The sequence below is a fragment of the Penicillium riverlandense genome, assembly GCF_028828495.1.
Source record: "Penicillium riverlandense strain IBT 135883 chromosome Unknown utg000007l_segment0_segment0, whole genome shotgun sequence".
NCBI classification, from domain to species: domain Eukaryota; kingdom Fungi; phylum Ascomycota; class Eurotiomycetes; order Eurotiales; family Aspergillaceae; genus Penicillium; species Penicillium riverlandense.
Genome location: NW_026643198.1, coordinates 909291 through 929638, shown reverse-complemented (window position 1 = coordinate 929638; position 20348 = coordinate 909291). Strand labels below are relative to the sequence as shown.

Sequence of the window (20348 nt, the reverse complement as noted above, 5' to 3'; positions counted from 1 at the left end):
GTAGATCACGTCTCTGTAGATCACAGGCTTCCGATTGGTTGGGCGACGCGTGCTGCAGATCACGTAGATAAGCTTCCGATTGGACGAGTGACGCGTTCGGAAATCCACCCCCAACCAGCTCGTCCCACTCCTAACGTCCTGCGACGACCAGATGGAAGACACGAGATGCTTCACATACGGTCTGATCTTTTATCTGTAGTGTAGGATCAAAGTTGGTGAAATCTCTGAGAGTGGCCTGCATATGGACTGAGTATTCCTGGTTTTTAATTTCGTGGTCCAGCTATCGTAGGGGCTACTGTCAGATGTTCAAGTTGGGGCGTGTAATTGAACCTCTGGTATCTACACTCCTCAATTATTGTATACCAGATGGAAGACACGACACGCGTCACATACGGTCTGATCTTTTACCTGTAGTGTAGAATCAAAGTTGGTAAAATCTCTGAGAGTGACCTACCCATGGGCGAAGTATCCTCGCCTTTTGGAATCGCGTCCAAACTTTTTGAGACGGGAGGATCAGGTGTTCAAGTTGGGAGGCGTGATTGAACCAAAAGTGTCTTTTCTCAATACTTTCCTCCGGACCAGATGGAAGACACGAGATTCTCCACATACGGTCTGATCTTTTACCTGTAGTGCAGAACAAAAGTCGGTAAAATCTCAGACAGTGACCCACCCATGGGGTAATTATCCTTTCCTTTTAGAGTCGCGTCTGAACGATTCTAAACGCGAGGATCAAGTGTTAAAGTTGGGGCGCATGATTGAACCTTTGGTGTCTTCTCTCGTGACTTTTTTGGACCAGATGGAAAACGTGAAACGCTTCCCATCCTGCGCAACCATACTCTTAGAGGGCGTATTATAAAATCGCATTTGGTCTATCTCAAAGTGACAAAAACTTCTCCATCTCTAAAAATGAATCAATTAGCCAGTGTCTTTTGCATGTAGTGTAAGAATATGGCGCTGAAATCTGATGGGGTGCCAGCGTGACAGCGTCGAAGTACTGCCATCCACCCTCATCAGTTCACCAACCATCGAGATCCAAAACGCGTTTTTTTCCCTCGATTTTTCGTGTTTTTCGATTGAATATCGATAAACGATTTGAACATGTTGCCTTGGGGATCGCAAGGTCCCCCCAATTCGCGTTCTGCGAGTGGTGGTGGTGGTGGTGGGCGGCCTGGAGGTGGAAAGAGGCCGCAGCAATCAAACTCGGTATCCAAGAAGTCGGCTAACAAGAAGCTGCAGACTTCGAAAGGGACGGGTGCCAAGATCACCAGCTTCTTCCAAAAGGCTGGTGATACTCAAACTCTTACGCCGGCCGACGATCCCGTCGATACCCAGCCGGTCCCTCCCACCCTCTATCCTAGACACGAGCCATTTGAGCAGCTGTTCTATTGGCCATCCTCGCGCCAAGAGAACCCCTTCACACTGGGAGGTACGGAGGAGAATCCTGGGGTTTCGTCCGAGTCTCGTGCTCGTGATGAAGAACTAGTTGCCGTTGCCCAGAAAGTCTCTGGGACTGAAGGCGTCGATACCCCAACGGCTGCTATCCATGCGGCCAGGATTGCTCCTCTGCTTCCACTGGATGGTGGTGTGCAGACTTTTGCTGGCCTTGTGGGTGAGATTGAGGATGATGATGATGAAATTGCTCCTTGCCTTGAGGAGTTCGACTTCCCTGAGGACGAGTACGATCCTCAGGATGACCCAGATGCTGACGACTACCTTGATCCGCAGGACAAGGGTGTCGTTACTTCTGATGGGGATGTGAGTGTCGGCATGGGGATCACCTCTTCTGGAGGTGTGACTGCTAGCACTGGAATCATCTCGGGCGTGGCAAGCCCTTCCGGGGGTCAGCGCCCTGGCGTGGTAAGCACTTCTTCCGGGAGTGTGAGCGCCAACCTTGATCCCATGCGGGATGACATCTTCCACCGGGCTTTGAGAGAGACCGTTGAAGTCTTGCAGGCTAAGCTTAACAGCATGTCCTTCGATGACTTCAAGAGGGACCTCCCGATCGTGTGGTCATTCTATGGCATCCTTCAGCGGACATCATGCGAAAACTTGCTCGCACGGCTGCTCCCAGCCATTCTGCCCGAGGTCCGGGTGCTTTTTGAGAAAGAGCAGTGGACTCTGCAGGATCTGCGTGCCCTAGAGACTGTGCGCCCATGGGATACACGCATGGGTGTGTATTGTGACCTGGTTACAGGACATTTCTCCGACCAGCGCAACACCGAATGCGATGTCTACACTGGGTATAGCAGCGCAGTGGGCAAGCGATGCCACAGCGGACATGCTGCTTGCATCAGAAAGCGGGACCGGTCCAACTCCCACTACAAGCGGGCCAGTTCACCTGCGGCGACAGGCAATGTCTTCAAGTTGCTTGCCGTGTTCACTCCGCGCCAGGACACCGCGGCGGCTCAGCTCTTGGAGGGTCTGTTTATGATCATCCTTGATACCTGGAAGGCGGACGGGCGACCGTTCAGGTACTGCCCTCAGGTCACATTTGATCTGGCCAAGGACGTCCGGCCCGACTGGCTGTTCTCGCCGGGGTGGAATGGACTGAATATGGTTTGGTCCTTGAAGCAGGGAGTCGCCGGCACGTTGTTGCGTGGAGAGTCGGCGTGCTGCAATCCTCGCTGCACCCACCGTGTTGTGCGAAAAGCGGATTTTATTCGCCGTCGCAAGGAAGGGACTTTGGGTCGTTGCGATGTGGCCGTGAAACTTCGCTTCATCTTTGACCCCTTAGATGCTTTCGCTGGATATCTGTGCGAATCCTGCTGGAAACAGCGCCGTGACAAAGGCCAATTGCCCGACGCAGAGTGGATTCATAACCACAATGTCGAGCTAACGTCGGCTGCCGATAACAAGGCTGGCATCAAAAAGCGCTGCGAGCACTGCGGGGATTGGCAGAATATTGAAGCGCGGGACCTCCACCACGTCCGGTCTCTTGACAAGTGGATGTGCGGAGGATGCGCCGCGCACTGGTACGAGCACGGCAGGGTGCGAGACCTGGCCGCTAAGATTCGCCAACAGGAGCGAGATGCGGCCCGTGAAGCCGATCCTAGTTGCCAGAATGGCGATTGTCCGATGACGGAGGCTCTCCACCTTGCGAAATTCGGCAGGCCCCTTATTTGGACCAAAGACGATGGATTTCGCTGCCAGACGTGCTATTCATTTAGATTGCAGCACCCTGGTCAAGAACGTCCCGATCCGCTCAGCAAATTCTCCTCGGAGGATCTTGACATGCTTCGGCAGATGCCTTCTCGTACCTGCTATACCTGCGAGGGTAAGGAGGGAGAGCTCGGTGTGAGCACGAGCTGGAGCAAGGAGAACGGCGAGGATATTTGCCGCGCCTGCACTCAGTATCTCAAGCGAACCGGCGAGCGCCGAACACCGCATCTGCAGCGCTTGAACGAGGCTACGGTGAAGGTGGACAAGACCCGGGACGAAAGAGGCAAGGTCTTCTGCGGCTTATGCGGCAGGGAAGAGTCTGCAGCGGCCAAAAAGTTCACTGTTCACAAGGAACTGTGCCGGCCTCTTTGCCGTAAGTGCGCCGCTGACACGATCAAAAAGGCCAAAGAAGCTGCGAATGCCGATGAGAACTCGACGTGATCCATCTCCACTATGGGAGACGTGATCTATCTCCACTATGGGAGACCAGCTCGAGACTGGCATGGCAGCGAGTCTGTCGTGGCGGCAGGCTGACTTTGGTACTCTTGATGAGTGAAGCTGCGAATGCCGAGGAAGCTGCGAAGCCGGTGAGAACTCGACGTGATCCATCTCCACTATGGGAGACGTGATCTATCTCCACTATGGGAGAACAACTCGAGACTGGCATGGCGGCAGGCTGGCTTTGGCACTCTTGACGAGTGCGGTTTAGGTGAGTGGCCCCTTGTGTGCGGTCGCTTGTGTCTGTTGTCTTTTTTTATTTTTATTTTTTTTCAATGGTCAAGCCCTGCTGTACAGGTTTCGAATGTACGCGGGCCCCGAGCCAGACTTGCACCTTTTCGTGGTGCTCGGGATAAGTAGCCTACATGGTGAAACCAAGCAAGTCAAAAACACTGATGTCCAAATTGGAGGAGAGGCAAACCAAAACAACGAGATACAAGACGCGCTGCGTCATCCATCCTTGTCATCTCAAGGGAAACGACAAAGCAGCGATCCTCATGGTAATCTGGACAAGCCAGCGAAGTTCAAAAAAACCGGTTGTGGCTGGTCAACAATCACCAGGTGTTCCCGTCGTTGCCAAAGGTTGGTGGTGTCAAAAATTCGTCTACAGGCATCCGGGAGAGACCAGATTCCCGAATGATGTAACCAAAAAGAAGAGCAAAGGCTCAAGGATATCGTCTACAAGTCCAAGAAGAAGTCTGTGTGTGATGCGCGTAGGAAAACAAAACGCGAATTTAGGGTTGGTGGGGCGGGTGGCAGAACAACAAACGCGATACGAGTAATTCTCCAGATTAACAAACCGCGGATTAATTAAATTCCCGAGATTTAACGCGCCTTTACAACAGTATTTCCAATTTTATTTGCCACTATTACAACGAAATATTCATCAGTTTAAGATTTATGATGGCTTCCTACCCTTCCTCTCACCAAATATATTAGTTCGAATCGATCAGGAGATCTGGTCTTTTCTCAAACGACGCCTAATCCTCCTATCTCCAGCCTAAATCTAGCCGCCGCGTAGCCGTCATCGACGACGTTATTGTTGGACAGTTTCCTAAACCCTGATCTCGAGACTATACAGGATGACGAAAGCACTCTCGAGATGAGAGTACTCTCCCAAATGTGGGGGCCTTCAAAAATAGAAGAGCAGGAGAATGGTGATGACGAGGCCGACGATGTACTGCGAAAGACTATAGCAGGGGCTAGTGCAGACCTCCGCGCTGTCAAATTCCAAGACCACGTTGAATCGGAATATATTGAGGCTATTCAGATTCTTGATGTCTGGAGAGCTTATTAATTAGGGAGGAGGTGGATTCTCCCAGAGCGACTTCCGTAGTTTGGAGCCAAATGAGGTTAAAAGTATATATTTTGGGCGCTGCCAGGGTCTAACCTCACATACAGGTAAACTCCGTCCTTGTGTTTATCTTTGTCTACACCTATATATTAGGTGCATCCCTTTCTCATCCTTCCTACTCTTTCCACCTTTGTTCCTCTCTTCTCATCCACGATCCACCCTTTTATACCTTCTTCCCTCCTATTTGTCACCTGTTCTCGCTAACCACCTCTCCGCCCGTGCTCTAGCCATCTCTCGTCATCAACTACCTATGTCAATTTCCTTCCCAACACCTAGCCTCACCACGGTTACAACATGCCTGAAAGCGAGAAAGCCTTGGTAGAGCCATCCTCTCGGACAAACAGTGAACAATACCCCAAAGCGAAGAAGCTGAAGGCTATTCATCACCGAACTTCTGGGAGAAACACGACAGCGAGTGGATTACTAGCCTCGGGAAGTGAGTCTCTCGATAAGACCCTAACTAAACAACTTGTTCACAATCAATTTATGTGTACTTTCACTCTGGAGAGCATTCAAATATAAAGATCTGCTCGACGGAAAGAGAGTTCAAGGTACCCATTTTCGTGTTTTACAGACAGAGGGCAGGTAGATAAATGCGATTTGATGGCAACTGAGGGCTAATGTGTAGGGCTGAGTCGAGTTGAGATGCCAACTGGAGAGGCCGATTGCAATTTACTAAAAGCGTAGAGAGGAGAGCTATCTAGGTGCGCGAAGTCGATAAACAATAGGCGTGGGTCGCGTGCTTGCACGTGATCGAACTGCGGCCCCGGCCCGTTACAGCTAAGATATCAGAGCTAGTTACTGGTTAGTTTTAAGAAAGCCGCGACTACAGTACTCTATAGTCGTGTGCAGGCTAATCAAGTGTATAATATCACATCTTTAAAATTGATATGTGATTACAATGGGACCTGGGCGGGCGGGCTTGGCTTGGCTCCTAACGATAGGAGCTATTAGTTCAAAATGGAAACGTTTCCACTAACCGCGGGTGCTGTGGTCTAACGGTAAGATGATTCGTTGTGGCTATTTCAGCTAAACTTATCCCGAATTGGTCCCGGTTCGATTCCGGGCAGCGCCATCTTATCTTTTTTTAAAATTTTGTGAGGGTCAAGTCGGATTGTTACGGTCCGACGTCCTTATCACGTGTATGAATGTTAGTCAGCTCTTTAGTTAAGTTTAAGTTGGTTAACTGCTTCCTCGGCAACGGAGGTTGCTTTCCAATACAGCTTTATTACATCGTCACACATAACGGATGTTTGCAATTGTCTGTCTGATCCACTACTACTTTCTATACATGTGCTTCCTCTTCTTCTTTCCTTCCCTATGTTCGAGAACCTGACAAAATAGTTACTAACTCTTCCCACCGAGACTCACAGTCCTTGTAAATTTCTTCAGCTTCCACTATCAGCTCTATAAATTCAACAATCGAAGTTGTTACTACCAGTATCAACTATATCAAGCCTGTGTTCGGTAGAAGTTAATAATATCGATTCCAGACTGCTTCGAGGGACGGTGAATCTACCATAGTAGAAGACATTTGCTGTGTCGAAAAGGATGTTTCCAATTTTGTCTAGAAGTAATCTTTTATCCCAATAGGATAACCAATACATACCCTTAGTTGTTATAAAAGCCTTTTTTTAAATAAACGTAAACCGCATTTATCAACGGCTTTACGAAATGTCTCTGATCGGTAGTTCTGCGTTGTTAGCGTCCAATGAGGGCTAGGATATAATCACAATCTCACAATCCACAAGTTTCCAAAGCATGCAAGAAATATGATCGATCATTCTGAAGAGACATAAAGTAGTTGATCTATGCATCCCCTTTTACTTCCGATCGGGGGGTTAACAGATATAGCCCGAGCCCGACCTCTATCGAAGTCTTGCTGCCTTTCTAATGACTACGTTTGAACGACGGCCATATTAAATAATAAAATGCGACGGAAATTAGGATGTATTTGCCATTGAAACTACTCAATAGGAAGTAAATTCCTAACATTTGTAGCAGTGCGTTGCTTCTCCTCAAATGGACAAATACGTCAACAACCATATATTGACACAGATGAACAGATCTTGCCCAATATATATCTCATACTAGTAGAGCAGACCACGACTAGCTATAGTGCAGATCACAGCTAGTAACATGAAAGCGGAGACGAATGTCAGGTATGTATTCAAACTTAGTGACCGGTGTATCTGCGTAAACTTACTTTAATTTGGTCCTGTAACTAGTTTTAGTTAACAAAAAAAAAATGAATAGCTATAGCCACTGATAGATGGTCTTGAAAGACCAAAAAAAGATATTGACGGTGCCCGGAATCGAACCGGGGCTGGCACGGCCACAACGTGACGTCATACCACCTTTTAATAGGTTAGCTTATGTTTTGTGATGCAGGAAGGTTGAAAGGGCTACTAACTAGACCACACCATCTTTTTCGTGCGGGTTTCGACCTAGTTTTGATCTATTTACTTGACTAGATTGCATGTCACCATGTAGGATCGGTTTCTATTGGGAGCCGTGCCAAGGCCGCCCGCCTAGGTCCTATTGCAATGGCGTGCATTAGGTACGAGGCACATATATTAGAAGCATGCTAGCGAACGTATCCAATATAGAAAAAGCGCAACAGTTTGCTTTAAGACAGGTTATCTATCCCAGCCCAGGAACCCGGCCTCCCTCGCCGACCCGAAAGTAGACTTTGGCTTCATGTTAGCGAGCTGCGGAGGGATGCGAGACAGGAGGAAAGCCGGAGATGGAATTATAGAGGACTAGTTGGCAACGATGGGATTGAGTGGAGAGGGATTTGGCGTAGGATTGGCGGGAGTGTTTGAATTTTTTGGCACTTTGACGGATCGGATTTGGATATATATCTCGCATCTCCTTGTATGTCTACTCTCCAGCGGCCACTAGCAACTGACATATCGCCGTCCGGGGATGAAACAGAGTATAATGGAACTGCCTCTCTTACTGGTGATCTCTTGCCAGAGGTAGACTCTTGTTGATAATGAACGACGCACCATTATTCTGCAAATTATCCTCTCCTCGCTTGCTCTTAAGAGACAAAGCAAATGACAGAAATAAAGACAAGGCATGGGTAAATACATAGGGAGAATACAATGGGGACTTGGAAAAGGATTCATTCGTAGATAGATATTAATAACAAGGAAAAAATGCAATCACAATTCCAGATCCAGTTCCGCATCGTTGAAACCGGGGGGCGCTGGAGGGAAAAGGATTCATTTGTAGATAGATATAATAACAAGAAGAAAATGTAATCACAATTCCAGATCTAGTTCTGCGTCAAAACCGGGGGGCGCCTCCAGCGCCCGCCCGGCTGACGAGGCCGCCCTTGGCCTAGTTTTGGACCTTCTTGTCGTTGTCCTTAAACCTGGCCTTGTGATTGGCATTGTCATTGTATGGTGGTGGTCGTCATGATCAGGCTGCCTGACCTCCCATCGGATCGGCAGCCTGTCTCGGAAGAATCAATATTGGACCAACGGTCATGGATAAATAATAACATGGAAAATAGGCCATCACAGCTCCAGATCCAGCTGCGCGTCATCAAATCCACGGGGACCATCAGCGCGCGCTCAGCCGACGGGGCCGCCCTTGGCCTTGTTCTGGTCGTTGTTGGCCTTAGGTTGTGGGAGTCGGTATTTCGCTGACGGGCTTGCGAGGTCGTAGCCGAACCGAGGATATATATTAATAACAAGAAGAAATGGCAATCACAACTCCAGATCCAGTTCTGTGTCATCAAAACCGGGGAAGGCGTCCAGCGCCCCTTCGGCCGACGGAGTCTCCAGCGCCCGCTCAGCCGACGGCCCCCCCCCTTGGCCTTGTCCTTGTCGTTGTGCTTGGCCTTCTGGCCGTGTGATTGGCATAATCATTGCACGGTGGTTGTCGCCATGACCAGGCTGCCTGACCCACCATTGGATCGGCAGCCTATCTCGTCGTAAGAATCAATATTGGACCAACGGGAGAAGAGCCACATGTGTGGACGGCGCAAGATCTGGAGACAGGGGTAAGTGACCGTCGTATGAAGAAGGGAGACGAAGGGACCTACCTGATCGTGAAGGATGAGTGCGGGAGTTGTATGAGTCCTGTGTGGAAGAGCCGTAATAATGAGAGGGAGATGGGGAGGGAGAGAGAGAAGGAAAGAGGAAGTGGGGTGGGAGGGGGTCTTAAATAGTACGAGGGATGGGCGGTCAAAATATTCAATGAATGAAATTGGTGAATGGATTGATTGATGCCTGCGTGGAAGGATGGGATTTGCCTGCTGGATTTGATTGTATGCCTACGCGATAACCGCGAGTGATAATTGTTCATGTCCATGTCCTTGTCCCTCGTCCTTGTCCCCATCCATGCCCATTCCATTTCTCCCCCAATAAGGCCAAGGACATGTTCTTGTCCTTATTCGTGTCCTGATTGGCCTTCTTGTGGCCCGATACGGGGCCAGAGACGTTGGTATCGGAGCCCGTGGGGTAGCTCAAGCAACAGACGCATAGAACGCGTGTAGAAACCTTTTGATAGTCAGGTTATCAATCCACATCTATCTCACCATGGCCACCACCCAACCGGCTAGCATGCCGGCCATGTTGGTACCGGCGGCGACGTTGAAGATGAACACCTGCTATCATAGCATGAGCAGACAGACCAAGGGATCAATGGAGTTTAGTACGTACATTGTGCAGGACGGGACCCGGGGGGGGGGGCTTGCCGGCCCAAATGTGGGCAGTTGGCCTCGATGTGGTTGGGACTGCCACATTTCCAGCCGTGCTTGGTGGGATGATGATGTGACACCTAAACCGACTATCAAAAGCACTCGACGTGTCTGTTGCTTGTAAGTTACCCCAGGCCCTCAACGTCCCTGCAGGTCACGTCGAGGTAGGCTTGCTTCTATATGGAAATTAGCAACAACTTAAGAAAACTGGAAGGAGACGTACCTCTCGCGCGAGATGCGCTCTGTGCCAGGGAACGACGCTATGAGCGAAGCCCACTTTCGTCATAAGGGAAGTCAACTACCAGAGGCAAACAATCGTTCCTGTAAGGAATCATGGTCGTAGACGTCTGACGGAAGAGGTTGGGAAGTAGGAGGGTTGGAAAAGAGAAGTGGGAGAAGAACAGAAGAGAAAGAGAGAGGAAGGAACAAAGAATCCAGTCCTTCCATGTTTACGAAGTTCCAGCCTCAGGCCTCAAATTTCCAACCTTCCGCCAAGCAAGTTCATGACACTAGATGCCACCGAAGAGCATTAGAATGGATTTTGTTAATAGAGCCTTGCACATTTCGTACCATGTCGGACGCGGCTGCCACCCGTGTTATCTTCGGTGTCAGTTTCATAGGTCTTCATATTTTTTCTAGTATATGTAAAAGCTATCTCGTGTCCAAAATGTGTTCCATGGGTGTTTTACAAAAACCAAGACCAAGAGCCAGAGCCAGAGCCAGAGCCAGCTTCGATTGCCCTAGAACCTTATGTAAAGCCAAGGTGTAAAACCAATGTGTATTTCCAATGAACAACCAAAAAAGTAAAAAGCATCCCAATGGTATTGTGTATAAGCTCCACAATATGCCTAGACGCCGTGCCATGCAGATATGTGGATGAGCGTTTGTGGTGCTAAGAATAGGAGCCAAGCCAAGTGGACCTAGATGCAGGAGATTCTCAAAAACGGCATAGCTGAAGATAGGCGAAGAAGAGAAGGAGGGAATTCATAGATGTATCCAAAGTGGGAGGGCTGCTATGCCATGTATGGCGATGGGATTGTATGTGGGTATCTTGTTGAATGTTCTGAGAGCTGGGAACAATAGGAAATGCAGCCAAAATTGGGACGGGTGTGACGTGTCGGTGGAGCAGTAGGTGAGAATTGGTGGCGGGGTAGAGTATCGGATGGTGGGATCACTTCAGGCCGAGCATTCGTTTTGAATTCTCATAGACCACGTAGCTGATCGACACAGCTGGCGCCACCTTGAGAAGGTTAGGCGTAAGCCCCTTGTAGAAACCGCGGGCGCCTTCGGTTTTAAGGGTCCGGCGAGCAACATCGCCGATGCCAGCGTAGGTGGGAGGGTGCAGGATCGTGCCCTGGGCCTGCAGCCGGGTCCGAAGAACATTGAGGGGGTAGACCACCGAGGCACTAAGGCCACCGCTGAGAGCACCGATGGCTCCCGTGGTGACATTGTTGAGAGGCACATCGTCCTCGTGGCACTGATACTGGCGTGCTTTCCGAGCGAGGAGAGCTCGTTTCAAGTATTCGAATGTCGTCAAGTCGATCGCGGCGTAGGGAAACATTCCCATCAATCCAAGGGGGAGACCACGGAAGAAACCAAATAGACCGCTTTTGTTCCACACTTTCCTTGCCGTTGCGGCGATGAGCTGGTTGCCTCTGAGTCCTCCTTCCACGGTTTCACATTGCATACGACTGTGAAAGGTAATCAGTGATGGCGTCCAAAGTATTTGGGCAGACAACGTACAATTTCAAGGTATCGAGAGGATAAACAAAGCACCTGGCAATAAGTCAGATAAAAACCAATGCTTCTGAGAATCACAAAACATACTGGGCCACCATTCCACCAAAGCCACCGGACAGAAACTGCGAGGTTGGGAGTAAACGTCTGGGGTCGTTATGTCCTTCAAATCGCGCAAAAGCTCGTTTTGCAGACTATTTCAAGTCAGTACAAAACAAATTTCAGAGCAACAGACACAAACCTCGTAAGCTCCAAACTTGATTGCAGACTCCGGCATCACCTTCACCACATTCAACCCATTTCCTAGACAATGATCAGATCCGAGACCAAGCCACAAGGAATTTCACCAACCGGCAAATAAACTCCGAACTCCTCCCGCCCGCCATAGTTCTTTGAGAGCGTCAAGAAGCGTTTTGGATGCATTGCCGGCGGCAGCGAAAGGGAGCCCATCCTTTGCTGCATGAGCCGCCGTCCTCTTGAAACCGGTCTGCGCAATGAGATAGACTTTGAGGCGGTCGAGGGGCGCGGTGGCCGTCCTCGACACGACGCCCGCGATACCGCCTGCAATGAAGTAGCCTAATTGAGGGGTATTTTCGGTCAACTTCCGTTCATAATATCGGAGGGACATCCACATGGCGACAGTCTTGGGGACGGGCAACCGCTCCAACTCAAGTTCGCCGTCTAACGAGGCAAATTGGTTCCTGACGGTGCAGGACGGGCTGGTTGACGCGTGGGCTGATGGGAGGAGGGAGGCGAGGGCGGGCAGTGAGAGGATATTGTACAAGAGGTTCTGGATGGCCAGGAGATAATGGGTAAGAAACGAGTGGTCTGTACCTAAACCCTGCAGATCATTGATGTGGACATCTCCTTCCGGGTTTAGATTGCCCGTAGCCGTGTAGTATGAGAGGACAGCGTGTAGATCCGACGGTGAGTGGAGAGGGAGAAAGAGCAAAAAGTCCCTATCGAATGGTTAGCTATAGCCCTGGGGAAGTGTTGGGATTGTTCGTACCTCCACTCCGCGTAAGAGATTACCCCGTCGTTGTTTTTGTCCACTTTGGTGAAGAACTCGTCGAGTTTGGCGCTCGAGACGGTGACGCCCGAGGCCGCAAAGGCAGACCGCAGCTCCGCCTTGTCGATTTCTCCGTTGTGGTTGCGGTCGATGCTCTGGAACATCTGCCAGAGCCCGCTCTCGGTGTGGTCGACAAAGGCACGAAATTCTGGCGACGATTAGGATTGTAAAAGGCGGCAGCAGTCTCCAAGAAACCACCGCGTGATCTTACCGGATTCATCGATGCGGCCATCGCCGTTGGTGTCGACCTCCCGCAGAATATTGCGTAGCATATCATCTGCATTTTTGAGGGCTGGACCCCAGTCAGTCAGTCGGGCAGATGCGGCACGGGACCCGATCAGACTCACGGTGATCGATCTTCTTCAGTCCCTTCTTCAGCCCAGCCAGGTCGACGTTGCCCTCCCGGCGCGTGTCCAACGAGTGCCACAGCTGCTGGACTCGTTTGTCCCGTTCGTCTTGCGACTCGGGGGCCATGGTCGAGAGGATTGTTACCGGACACGGGGCATGATCCTGAGAAAAAGGGGGGAGCTTCCGAACGGTCAGAGACAAAAAATCTCGGTTCATCGAAAACAACAAAGTCGGGTCGCCGAACCCTGGAGTTGGGGGTTGGGAAGGAGGTGAAGAATGAATAATCGGCGCGCGATCATTTGCTTTCGCAGTTGACGCCATTATTGGGGCCGGGAGGCACGGGACCGCAGAGGGCCAAGCCCTATTATACCCGATCGGGAATCCCCCTTCGTCCTCTGACCATTCAAGAATCAATGATACGATTCCAAAAGACCAATGGCCGCCAACTATTGGGCCTCGACGCAGCGGCGGCACTGGCTGTTCTCGCGAGAGAAACTGGCCGATGTCCGTGAGCGCCTTCGCGAGCGGGACAAGGTCGCCCATTCGCAGTTCCCGTTGCCGGATAGCCGGCTGCTGAACATCTACTTCAACCAACGTGAGGAGATCTATCCTTTCAGTGTTGGATAAAACGGCTAAGCATGGTATCACAGAACTCATCAAGCTGGGCAAGCGCATGTCCACCCGGCAGCAGGCCATTGCCACCGCTCAGGTGTATCTGAAGCGATTCTACACCAAAAATGAGGTGCGGCAGACGAACCCATATCTGGTTCTGACGACGGCCTTTTACTTGGCTTGCAAAATGGAAGAGTGTCCGCAGCACATCCGATTTGTCGTCGGCGAAGCACGCGGACTGTGGCCAGGTAGGTCCCTCTGAACGTTTCTTGCACATAGTATTGACCAGTGCCAGAATTCATCACCCCCGATGTGGCGAAACTTGGCGAGTGCGAGTTTGCTCTAATCTCAGAGATGAACTCACAGCTCATTGTGCACCATCCCTACCGCACTTTGTCGGAGCTCCAGACCGAGTTGACTCTAAGCTCAGACGAGGTCGCCCTGGCCTGGTCGGTGATCAACGATCACTATCTAACTGACCTGCCCTTACTGTATTCACCTCATGTGATTGCCATTATGGCGATCATTATCGCCGTGGTTTTCAGGCCAGCGCATTCGGGTAGTCTCTCGTCGGGATCCTCGCAGCCCTCCTTGTCCAGCAGTCTGCGAGAGGGCGGGCCGAATATGCTAGCGACATTATCCGATAAACTCGCTGCCGGGGCTCCTCCAAAGATCCAAAAGCTTATCAACTGGCTGGCGGAAAGCGAAGTCGACATCAAAGCCGTGATTGACTGTACTCAGGAGCTGATCTCGCTATACGAGGTGTGGGAGCAATACAGTGAGAAGCACTGTAAGGAACTGATTGGAAGGATGGTGAAGAGCAAGAATCTGGACAAGTGATGCATACGAGGACAAGGCGTTTGGTTTCTTTGGAGTTATAGGGGGTTTGCATTTTCACTGCATACAGAATAGCGTCTCAAGCATTAGATTGGAATGGCATACATAGTATCGAAGCAAGATATTAACTGTGGTTTCGCAAAGAGTAGAGGTACAGTCGACTTGACTGTTTGTAATTTTGTAATGCATGCACCTTTCAATCTCGCCCGTCATCTCAATCCGAGTCACAGAACGGCCTTTTTAGAATCGACTCCGCGACAAGCAGGACGTGTTTCGAATATCTTCCGTGACGTTGACCAAGGACTCCTCGCTCTTCCTTTTAGATCTGTGGCTGAGAACTGAGCTCTAGTGTGATCCCCCAGGATGGATGAAGCCGAAACTTGCAGCCAAACCGGACCTAGCAACTCCCTGACTGTACGGTACGGGGTATAAGGCAAGACCAATCCGGGATTCGTCTTATATTAATCTTATTCACCTATTTTTGGTAGACCTCACCGCTGTATAGTAGTCACTTGTAGCGGCTAATGGCGGAAGGATGGACTGTGGAGTCTAGTATTGCGCGGTCACGCTTCGTGAATTCGATTCATCGAGATCTAATCGATAGCTTCCGTGATGAGGAGGATGGTTATATGCGATTGAACTGGATATGTAGTGTGTCAATCACCGACGGATCTACAAGTTCACCATCCAATCGGCAACAAAATATCTCGCCATTAGGCAAGGCGAAGCCATGGCAGGCGCCTCGGCAGCACTGATTATGTAGTCAAAGCGCTCGGTAGCAAATAATCGAACCCAATAATGATCACTGTCTGGGTCAGCGCCAAAAGCATGCAGGGCTAGCTGTTCCAGCAGGCGCCCATTCCAGGTCCGGCAGGGTTTACCCGGCCTATAGCCAGGAACTGTGCATGGACAAAGGCCCACCCTGAGTCAACGAAACAAGAAATCAGTGCACATTCTCCCCCCACCGTGCTGATCGATAAGGCTTAGTGGGAAATAATGTTCAAAGGTTGGGGTGGAAAGGATTTTGTTGTGAGTGGGCTGTGGTGAGCGGGCTGTGGTAGGACCCCAACCCCTGTCCGTATAACTACTCCTCCGTCGGTCTAGTCTTATGATATATATTAGAGAGATCGGATAGGAGACTCCTCCCCTCGTCATCGTGACTTGCCCCCATCATTCTCTCTCCCTGTGGTATGCAAACGCACCTCGTGGTATTAAATACTGGCGGCATACATACCTTGGGTCCCTTCTCGCTGTCTTCGGCTGTGAACCTAAAACCCGGAATGGACTAGCCGCTGTAGTCGACGTCACGTTGCACGATGCAGCGACTCCACCACCGCCGAACTGATTGGCTCTGCCTCCCCCATCTCGCCACTTGGTTGGTGCTGGACTGGCACTAGCCTTGGGCGGTGACCGTATGTGACAGGGGCCGTCCACCAACCCAGCCACTGACAAGGGGCTTAATGACAATACGTGACCATACACCGCTGTTCCTCAGCCCCAAAACACCCCTCTTTTTCCCTCGCCTCCCTGCCTCTTCCCACACAACTCGACACTTGCTACTCTCTCTCTCAGACTCTCGACTTCCTTCATCAACTCACCTTTTGTTTCTTCCCCCGCCCATCTTCTTGTACTACTTTTTTGTATCCCCCATCCGCCACCGTTTCTCATAAACACACCCTTCCTTCTTTTATCTTTCTCTTTTGTTCCTCCGGGTGCTGGCTTCCAATCCACCTGGCTCAACGAAAACCCATCCATCATGTCTGCTTTCTTCTACAACCACCAACAGCACCAGCAACACCATCAGCACGGGATGCAGTCCGCCAACCACCACAATCACCACGGTCGCTCTCGTCGGGCTCCCAAGATGACTCAGAATGCCCGTCAATTCCGGGGGGTGAAGAGCATGCGGGAACTGGCCGAAGCTCCTGCCATGACGGCGTTCCGGGCGAGGTTTGAAGCAGGCCGGTCCTTCGACCTGGATGATGACCTCGAGTTCTGTCCGGGTCTCCTGACAGAGGACGATGTATGTTTGTTGGCTCGACGATCTTCTTGAGACCGCCGCCCCCTACCCCTTGAAGATCGTCACTGCAGTGTCTCTGAAGAAAAGAGTCACCCGGGGAACAGCTGGTTCTAATGTTTCATTTCTCTGCAGCTACACTCCATTCATTCCGCCTCTTCCGACCGGTCGTCGCTGTCGAGTGGTTCACCCGATACCTCGCCGCTGCAGCATCAGATCCAGCCCGTGCAGCAGGTCGCCCCGTCCATCTCGCTCTCTCCCGCCCAGGCCAACTCTTTTGCCCACGCTGGTGTGACCGGTAATCCTAATCAGGCCAACTTCCAGCAGCAGCAGCAGCAGCCTGCCAACCGGACCCGCAAGGTCATTCCGATTATCAACCCTAATACCGGAATGTCCATGTCGAGCCCCCCGTCCTCGCTTACCCCGGGGATGATGCAGACTGCCCAGCGTCGATGGTGAGAACGTGTTCTGCCATACGTCGCGGCCTAGCGCCCTTTTACGTCTCTTGCCTGTTCTCTGCACGTCCGTCACCTGCGTCATTCTGCATCATCGGGGGGTTCCTTTAATTTGCGGGTCATAATATTTTCCATTCTTGCATTCTTGTCTGATACGGCTTATTGCATTCGACACGACCAAACCGGAAAAATATCTTTGTTATACGATCGAAAACACACGGAAAAAAAAAAGCGAAAAACTCAAATCGGCTCTGTATATACACACTCACCACCTCTCTTTCTCGATCACGACTACCTTCGCCTCTCTAGATTCTTGCGAGCGACGGCGCCTACGATTCGATTCTCTGCATCTTTTTTTTGTTTTTCGCCAAACGATACCTGTTTCGTCTCTCCGGGAGAGACGAACACCCCCTTTTGTTGACCCTTTCTTTGTTTTCTTTCCCGCCGATGATGTATAGAACGAGCGGTGACTTGCTACTTGACGTGCAGGTCTTGATCTATGGGTACGGAGTTGAACTTTCATTCGGGGATGCTTTTGCCAGCGACGCTGCCAGATACACCGATTGCTTAGCGACGATTTCCTTGTTTTATGGTTTCTGGGGTTCTGATTGATCTTTGGTTCGGATGGGATTTATCATTTTGCAAAGGATCTAGAGGCGGAAACGATACACGTCTGCATTGCTTTGGGCTTTTTGTTTGTTGGGGTTTGCCATCTGCACTCTTCTCTTTTTTTGCTGTATATTTTGGTTCGGGGATTGCGTGAGATACTCATTGCTTATACTTGGCCACGGGTAGTGGCTGGTTGGGATGGTTGCGAGCGAAGCCACGGACTGGGAATGCGGAGTTGTCCTTTTGATTGATGATGTCTTTGTTTTGAATTCGATATCCTGGGGGTCTCTCGCGGCACTGGGCGAGTGAATAGACCATATTTGCACTTAAAAATGGTTGTCCTTCGTTTATTATTCTTTTTCTTCTGCGTTGCCTCGCTGAGCGCGCTGTATGATTCGTTTTGGGTCTTGCATACTGTCATTTCCACGTCTCATTTGTTCATATCGCTTCTACTCTCTTCTAGCATGCGAGCTGTTCCTGGACAAATTGACGTGTTTGCTTGAATATCTCAATTCTTCGTATATTACAATTTCAGACTGATTATTTCAGAATACTCTGTTTATCCTCCGTAGTCTGTTCGTGATGTCATCCACTCGGACTCCCTGGTCAGGAAATATTGTACCGTACCGCCAGCTTAAACGCAGACATGTTGATCACAATAATCAGAAGCCGCCATATACTCTACCTTAGAAATATCACCCCTTCGATCAATTTCTTCGGAAGAGAATAATGAGAGCGGCATCCGCGCAGTCCGACAGCCTGAAGTATCGCTGACGTCACCGGTGCACTGCTCGATCCTTGTCGGCCACTCGCAGGCCGAGGTCAAATCCGGGATCAAATCAAAGGACACGAAGAGTGCCAAGGGTGTATCCTGTGTCCCGGCCTGACGTCGCTCTTGTGGGGTGCTCTCCATCTGGTGACTGTCACTGTTTAGCTTCAACACCTTCAGTTCAGTCAAAGTGTTTCCGCTACATATCTGAGCTACACCTTACTCTACCTCGTCTTCTGAGTAAACCCGGTGAAACTCGGTTCCAGACCAGACAGCTCGGAGAGTCCTCTGCAGTACACCATCCTTTCCGATTCAATTCAATCATCCGTTCATCCACCATGTCGTTCCTCACCTCGATCCGCGCAACCTCGCGCTCAACCCCTCGACCAATCTACGGTCTCTCCTCTCTATCTTGCTCTCCATTTCATTCCTCCGCGATACGCCCTACCTTGAAGGAGTCTGACAAGAGTAAGTGAGACACTACCACCTCATCAATACCAGCATCCATCCAAGCAGCAGCACGAGCAACAGCTAATTAACCCCCCATTAGACCGCGACGACCTGCCCAATTTCTACGAAGGGCAGAAAAAAGACCAGGTCAAGAACCACAAGGAAGGGAAGGCGAAGTGGAGCGCTGAGCTGGCGAGTAACAGTGAAGCAGACGTATGTCCTTCCCTCCTCTCTCTCTTTCCTTCTTCCCCCAGTATTGGTTATCGGAGCATGAAGGCTAAATAAATTGCTTCAACAACAGGTCAAAGCGGATCGAGGCGAGGTCGATACCGATGATAAGGCCTTCCAGGCGATGCAGGAGCGGAAGAAAAATGTGCTTAATGGCAAGGGGCCGTTGAATAAGCCGCAATAGTTGGTTGCTGTTCGGTGGTCATTTTATATCATGTTGTTGGAGGTAGTTATTTGTTAGGTGGGAAGAATGTTATCCGAGAGGATAGGGTCCATTGTGCAGTGTATGTAGGGTAGGAAATAAAAGGAGACTACCGCAACGCCTGTGTTACCACGCCATAACAATCAGAGCCCAGATACAAACGCCCATCCCAAAAAAACCCCCCAAAAGAAACAACCATTACTTCAGAATCACAATCAAGATCACCAGAATGATAATCAGCCCGACGATAGTCATCAAGCTCCAATTATCACCAGCCTTGCGCCGGAAACGGTCCAGCCGCCGCCGCGCGCCATCCAGCCGAGTCTGGTGTCTATCTACGTCCCCGTCCATGCCATCCAACAGAGTGACATGGCCCTCCAGCTCATCCCCAATCTGGATGCTCAACTCATGCTGGCGCCCGATGGACTCGCCTAGGCGATCGAGCTGGTCGTCTTGGTCACGGATGGTCTGGGAGTGGTAGTCGTGGATCTGCTGGTTGCTCATACCGGACTGATCGGGGCCCGAGGGCGACGGCTCGTCGCGATAGGGCTGGAAGAGATTCCGCCGGTTGCGATCCTCCTCGGCGTCGATCTCATCTTGCACGGCTGCCGCCGCGGCCGTGTTGTCCATGAACCGCACGGATTTCGAGGGCGGGTGTTGCGGGACGGGCTGTTTGAGGTCAGGGGATTTGGCGGAGGCGATCTGGTTGCCGCCGGCGGAACCTGGCGTCGGGCTGGTGGCTGATGTGCTGTCTGGGCCGTGGAACTGAGATGACAGGTCGTGGTATTGGGCGCGGAGGGGGCCAAGCTGGTCTTTCAGGGCGGCAGCGCCTGCGCTGTCGTGGGAGTCGGCCAGCCGCGCTTGCTCGGCTTCAATGGATTCGATGCCTTCGCGGAGAGACTCGAGGGCCCGTGAGATCTCGCCGTCTTGGGCATTGGGCTCGAGGTCGAGGCTGATGGCCCGCTGCCGCTCCAGGAGCGACAGCTTGATGTGGTCGACGACGAGGAAGAGTTGGGATGGATTCGCCATGGTGAAATCAGCAATGAAAATGTGCTTGTCAGATGCAGGGTTCAAGGAGATAGACCCCCAGGGCAGCGAGTTGGGGGAAGATGGAGAAGTGATGGAAAGGCAGCAGCAATGTAGGTAAGTAAGCAGCCCTACTGCTTTCCGCCTTGGCTCTCCCTCCCCGCAGCATGTAGTAATCCTACCTTGGTAACTAACTAACGAACACTCTCTCTCCCTTCCGACTTCTTCTTCTCTTCTCACTCCCCCTTTCCCTTCAGACACACC

General features: G+C 50.9%; 8 protein-coding genes across 8 annotated transcripts; 5 read left to right on the top strand and 3 right to left on the bottom strand.

Annotated features, from left to right (window-relative positions):
• Positions 1-1098: 1098 nt before the first annotated feature.
• N7474_007947 (uncharacterized protein) lies at positions 1099-3600 on the top strand (the record flags this gene model as incomplete). Its single annotated transcript, XM_057199357.1, has 1 exon — positions 1099-3600. One exon carries the CDS (start codon positions 1099-1101, stop codon positions 3598-3600), a length of 2502 nt encoding a protein of 833 aa, XP_057050058.1.
• Positions 3601-5305: 1705 nt separating this feature from the next.
• On the top strand, positions 5306-7777 carry N7474_007946 (uncharacterized protein; the record flags this gene model as incomplete). The annotated part of the gene is made up of 2 exons (XM_057199356.1): positions 5306-5447; positions 7650-7777. 2 exons carry the CDS (start codon positions 5306-5308, stop codon positions 7775-7777), a joined length of 270 nt encoding a protein of 89 aa, XP_057050057.1.
• Positions 7778-9554: 1777 nt separating this feature from the next.
• N7474_007945 (uncharacterized protein) lies at positions 9555-10011 on the bottom strand (the record flags this gene model as incomplete). Its single annotated transcript, XM_057199355.1, has 4 exons — positions 9555-9632; positions 9688-9805; positions 9855-9901; positions 9949-10011. 4 exons carry the CDS (start codon positions 10009-10011, stop codon positions 9555-9557), a joined length of 306 nt encoding a protein of 101 aa, XP_057050056.1.
• Positions 10012-10896: 885 nt separating this feature from the next.
• Positions 10897-13005, bottom strand: N7474_007944 (calcium-binding mitochondrial carrier protein; the record flags this gene model as incomplete). The annotated part of the gene is made up of 8 exons (XM_057199354.1): positions 10897-11416; positions 11469-11501; positions 11553-11656; positions 11704-11765; positions 11814-12421; positions 12472-12679; positions 12743-12823; positions 12879-13005. The coding sequence occupies 8 exons, from the start codon at positions 13003-13005 to the stop codon at positions 10897-10899; spliced, it is 1743 nt and encodes a 580-aa protein (XP_057050055.1).
• Positions 13006-13314: 309 nt separating this feature from the next.
• Positions 13315-14331, top strand: ssn8 (cyclin-dependent protein serine/threonine kinase regulator SSN8; the record flags this gene model as incomplete). Its single annotated transcript, XM_057199353.1, has 3 exons — positions 13315-13474; positions 13530-13739; positions 13787-14331. 3 exons carry the CDS (start codon positions 13315-13317, stop codon positions 14329-14331), a joined length of 915 nt encoding a protein of 304 aa, XP_057050054.1.
• Positions 14332-16084: 1753 nt separating this feature from the next.
• N7474_007942 (DUF4452 domain-containing protein) lies at positions 16085-16804 on the top strand (the record flags this gene model as incomplete). Its single annotated transcript, XM_057199352.1, has 2 exons — positions 16085-16351; positions 16481-16804. The coding sequence occupies 2 exons, from the start codon at positions 16085-16087 to the stop codon at positions 16802-16804; spliced, it is 591 nt and encodes a 196-aa protein (XP_057050053.1).
• A 1712-nt stretch (positions 16805-18516) lies between these two features.
• N7474_007941 (uncharacterized protein) lies at positions 18517-19040 on the top strand (the record flags this gene model as incomplete). The annotated part of the gene is made up of 3 exons (XM_057199351.1): positions 18517-18646; positions 18729-18841; positions 18930-19040. 3 exons carry the CDS (start codon positions 18517-18519, stop codon positions 19038-19040), a joined length of 354 nt encoding a protein of 117 aa, XP_057050052.1.
• Positions 19041-19256: 216 nt separating this feature from the next.
• Positions 19257-20087, bottom strand: N7474_007940 (syntaxin family protein; the record flags this gene model as incomplete). The annotated part of the gene is made up of 1 exon (XM_057199350.1): positions 19257-20087. The coding sequence occupies one exon, from the start codon at positions 20085-20087 to the stop codon at positions 19257-19259; it is 831 nt and encodes a 276-aa protein (XP_057050051.1).
• Between the last annotated feature and the right edge of the window lie 261 nt (positions 20088-20348).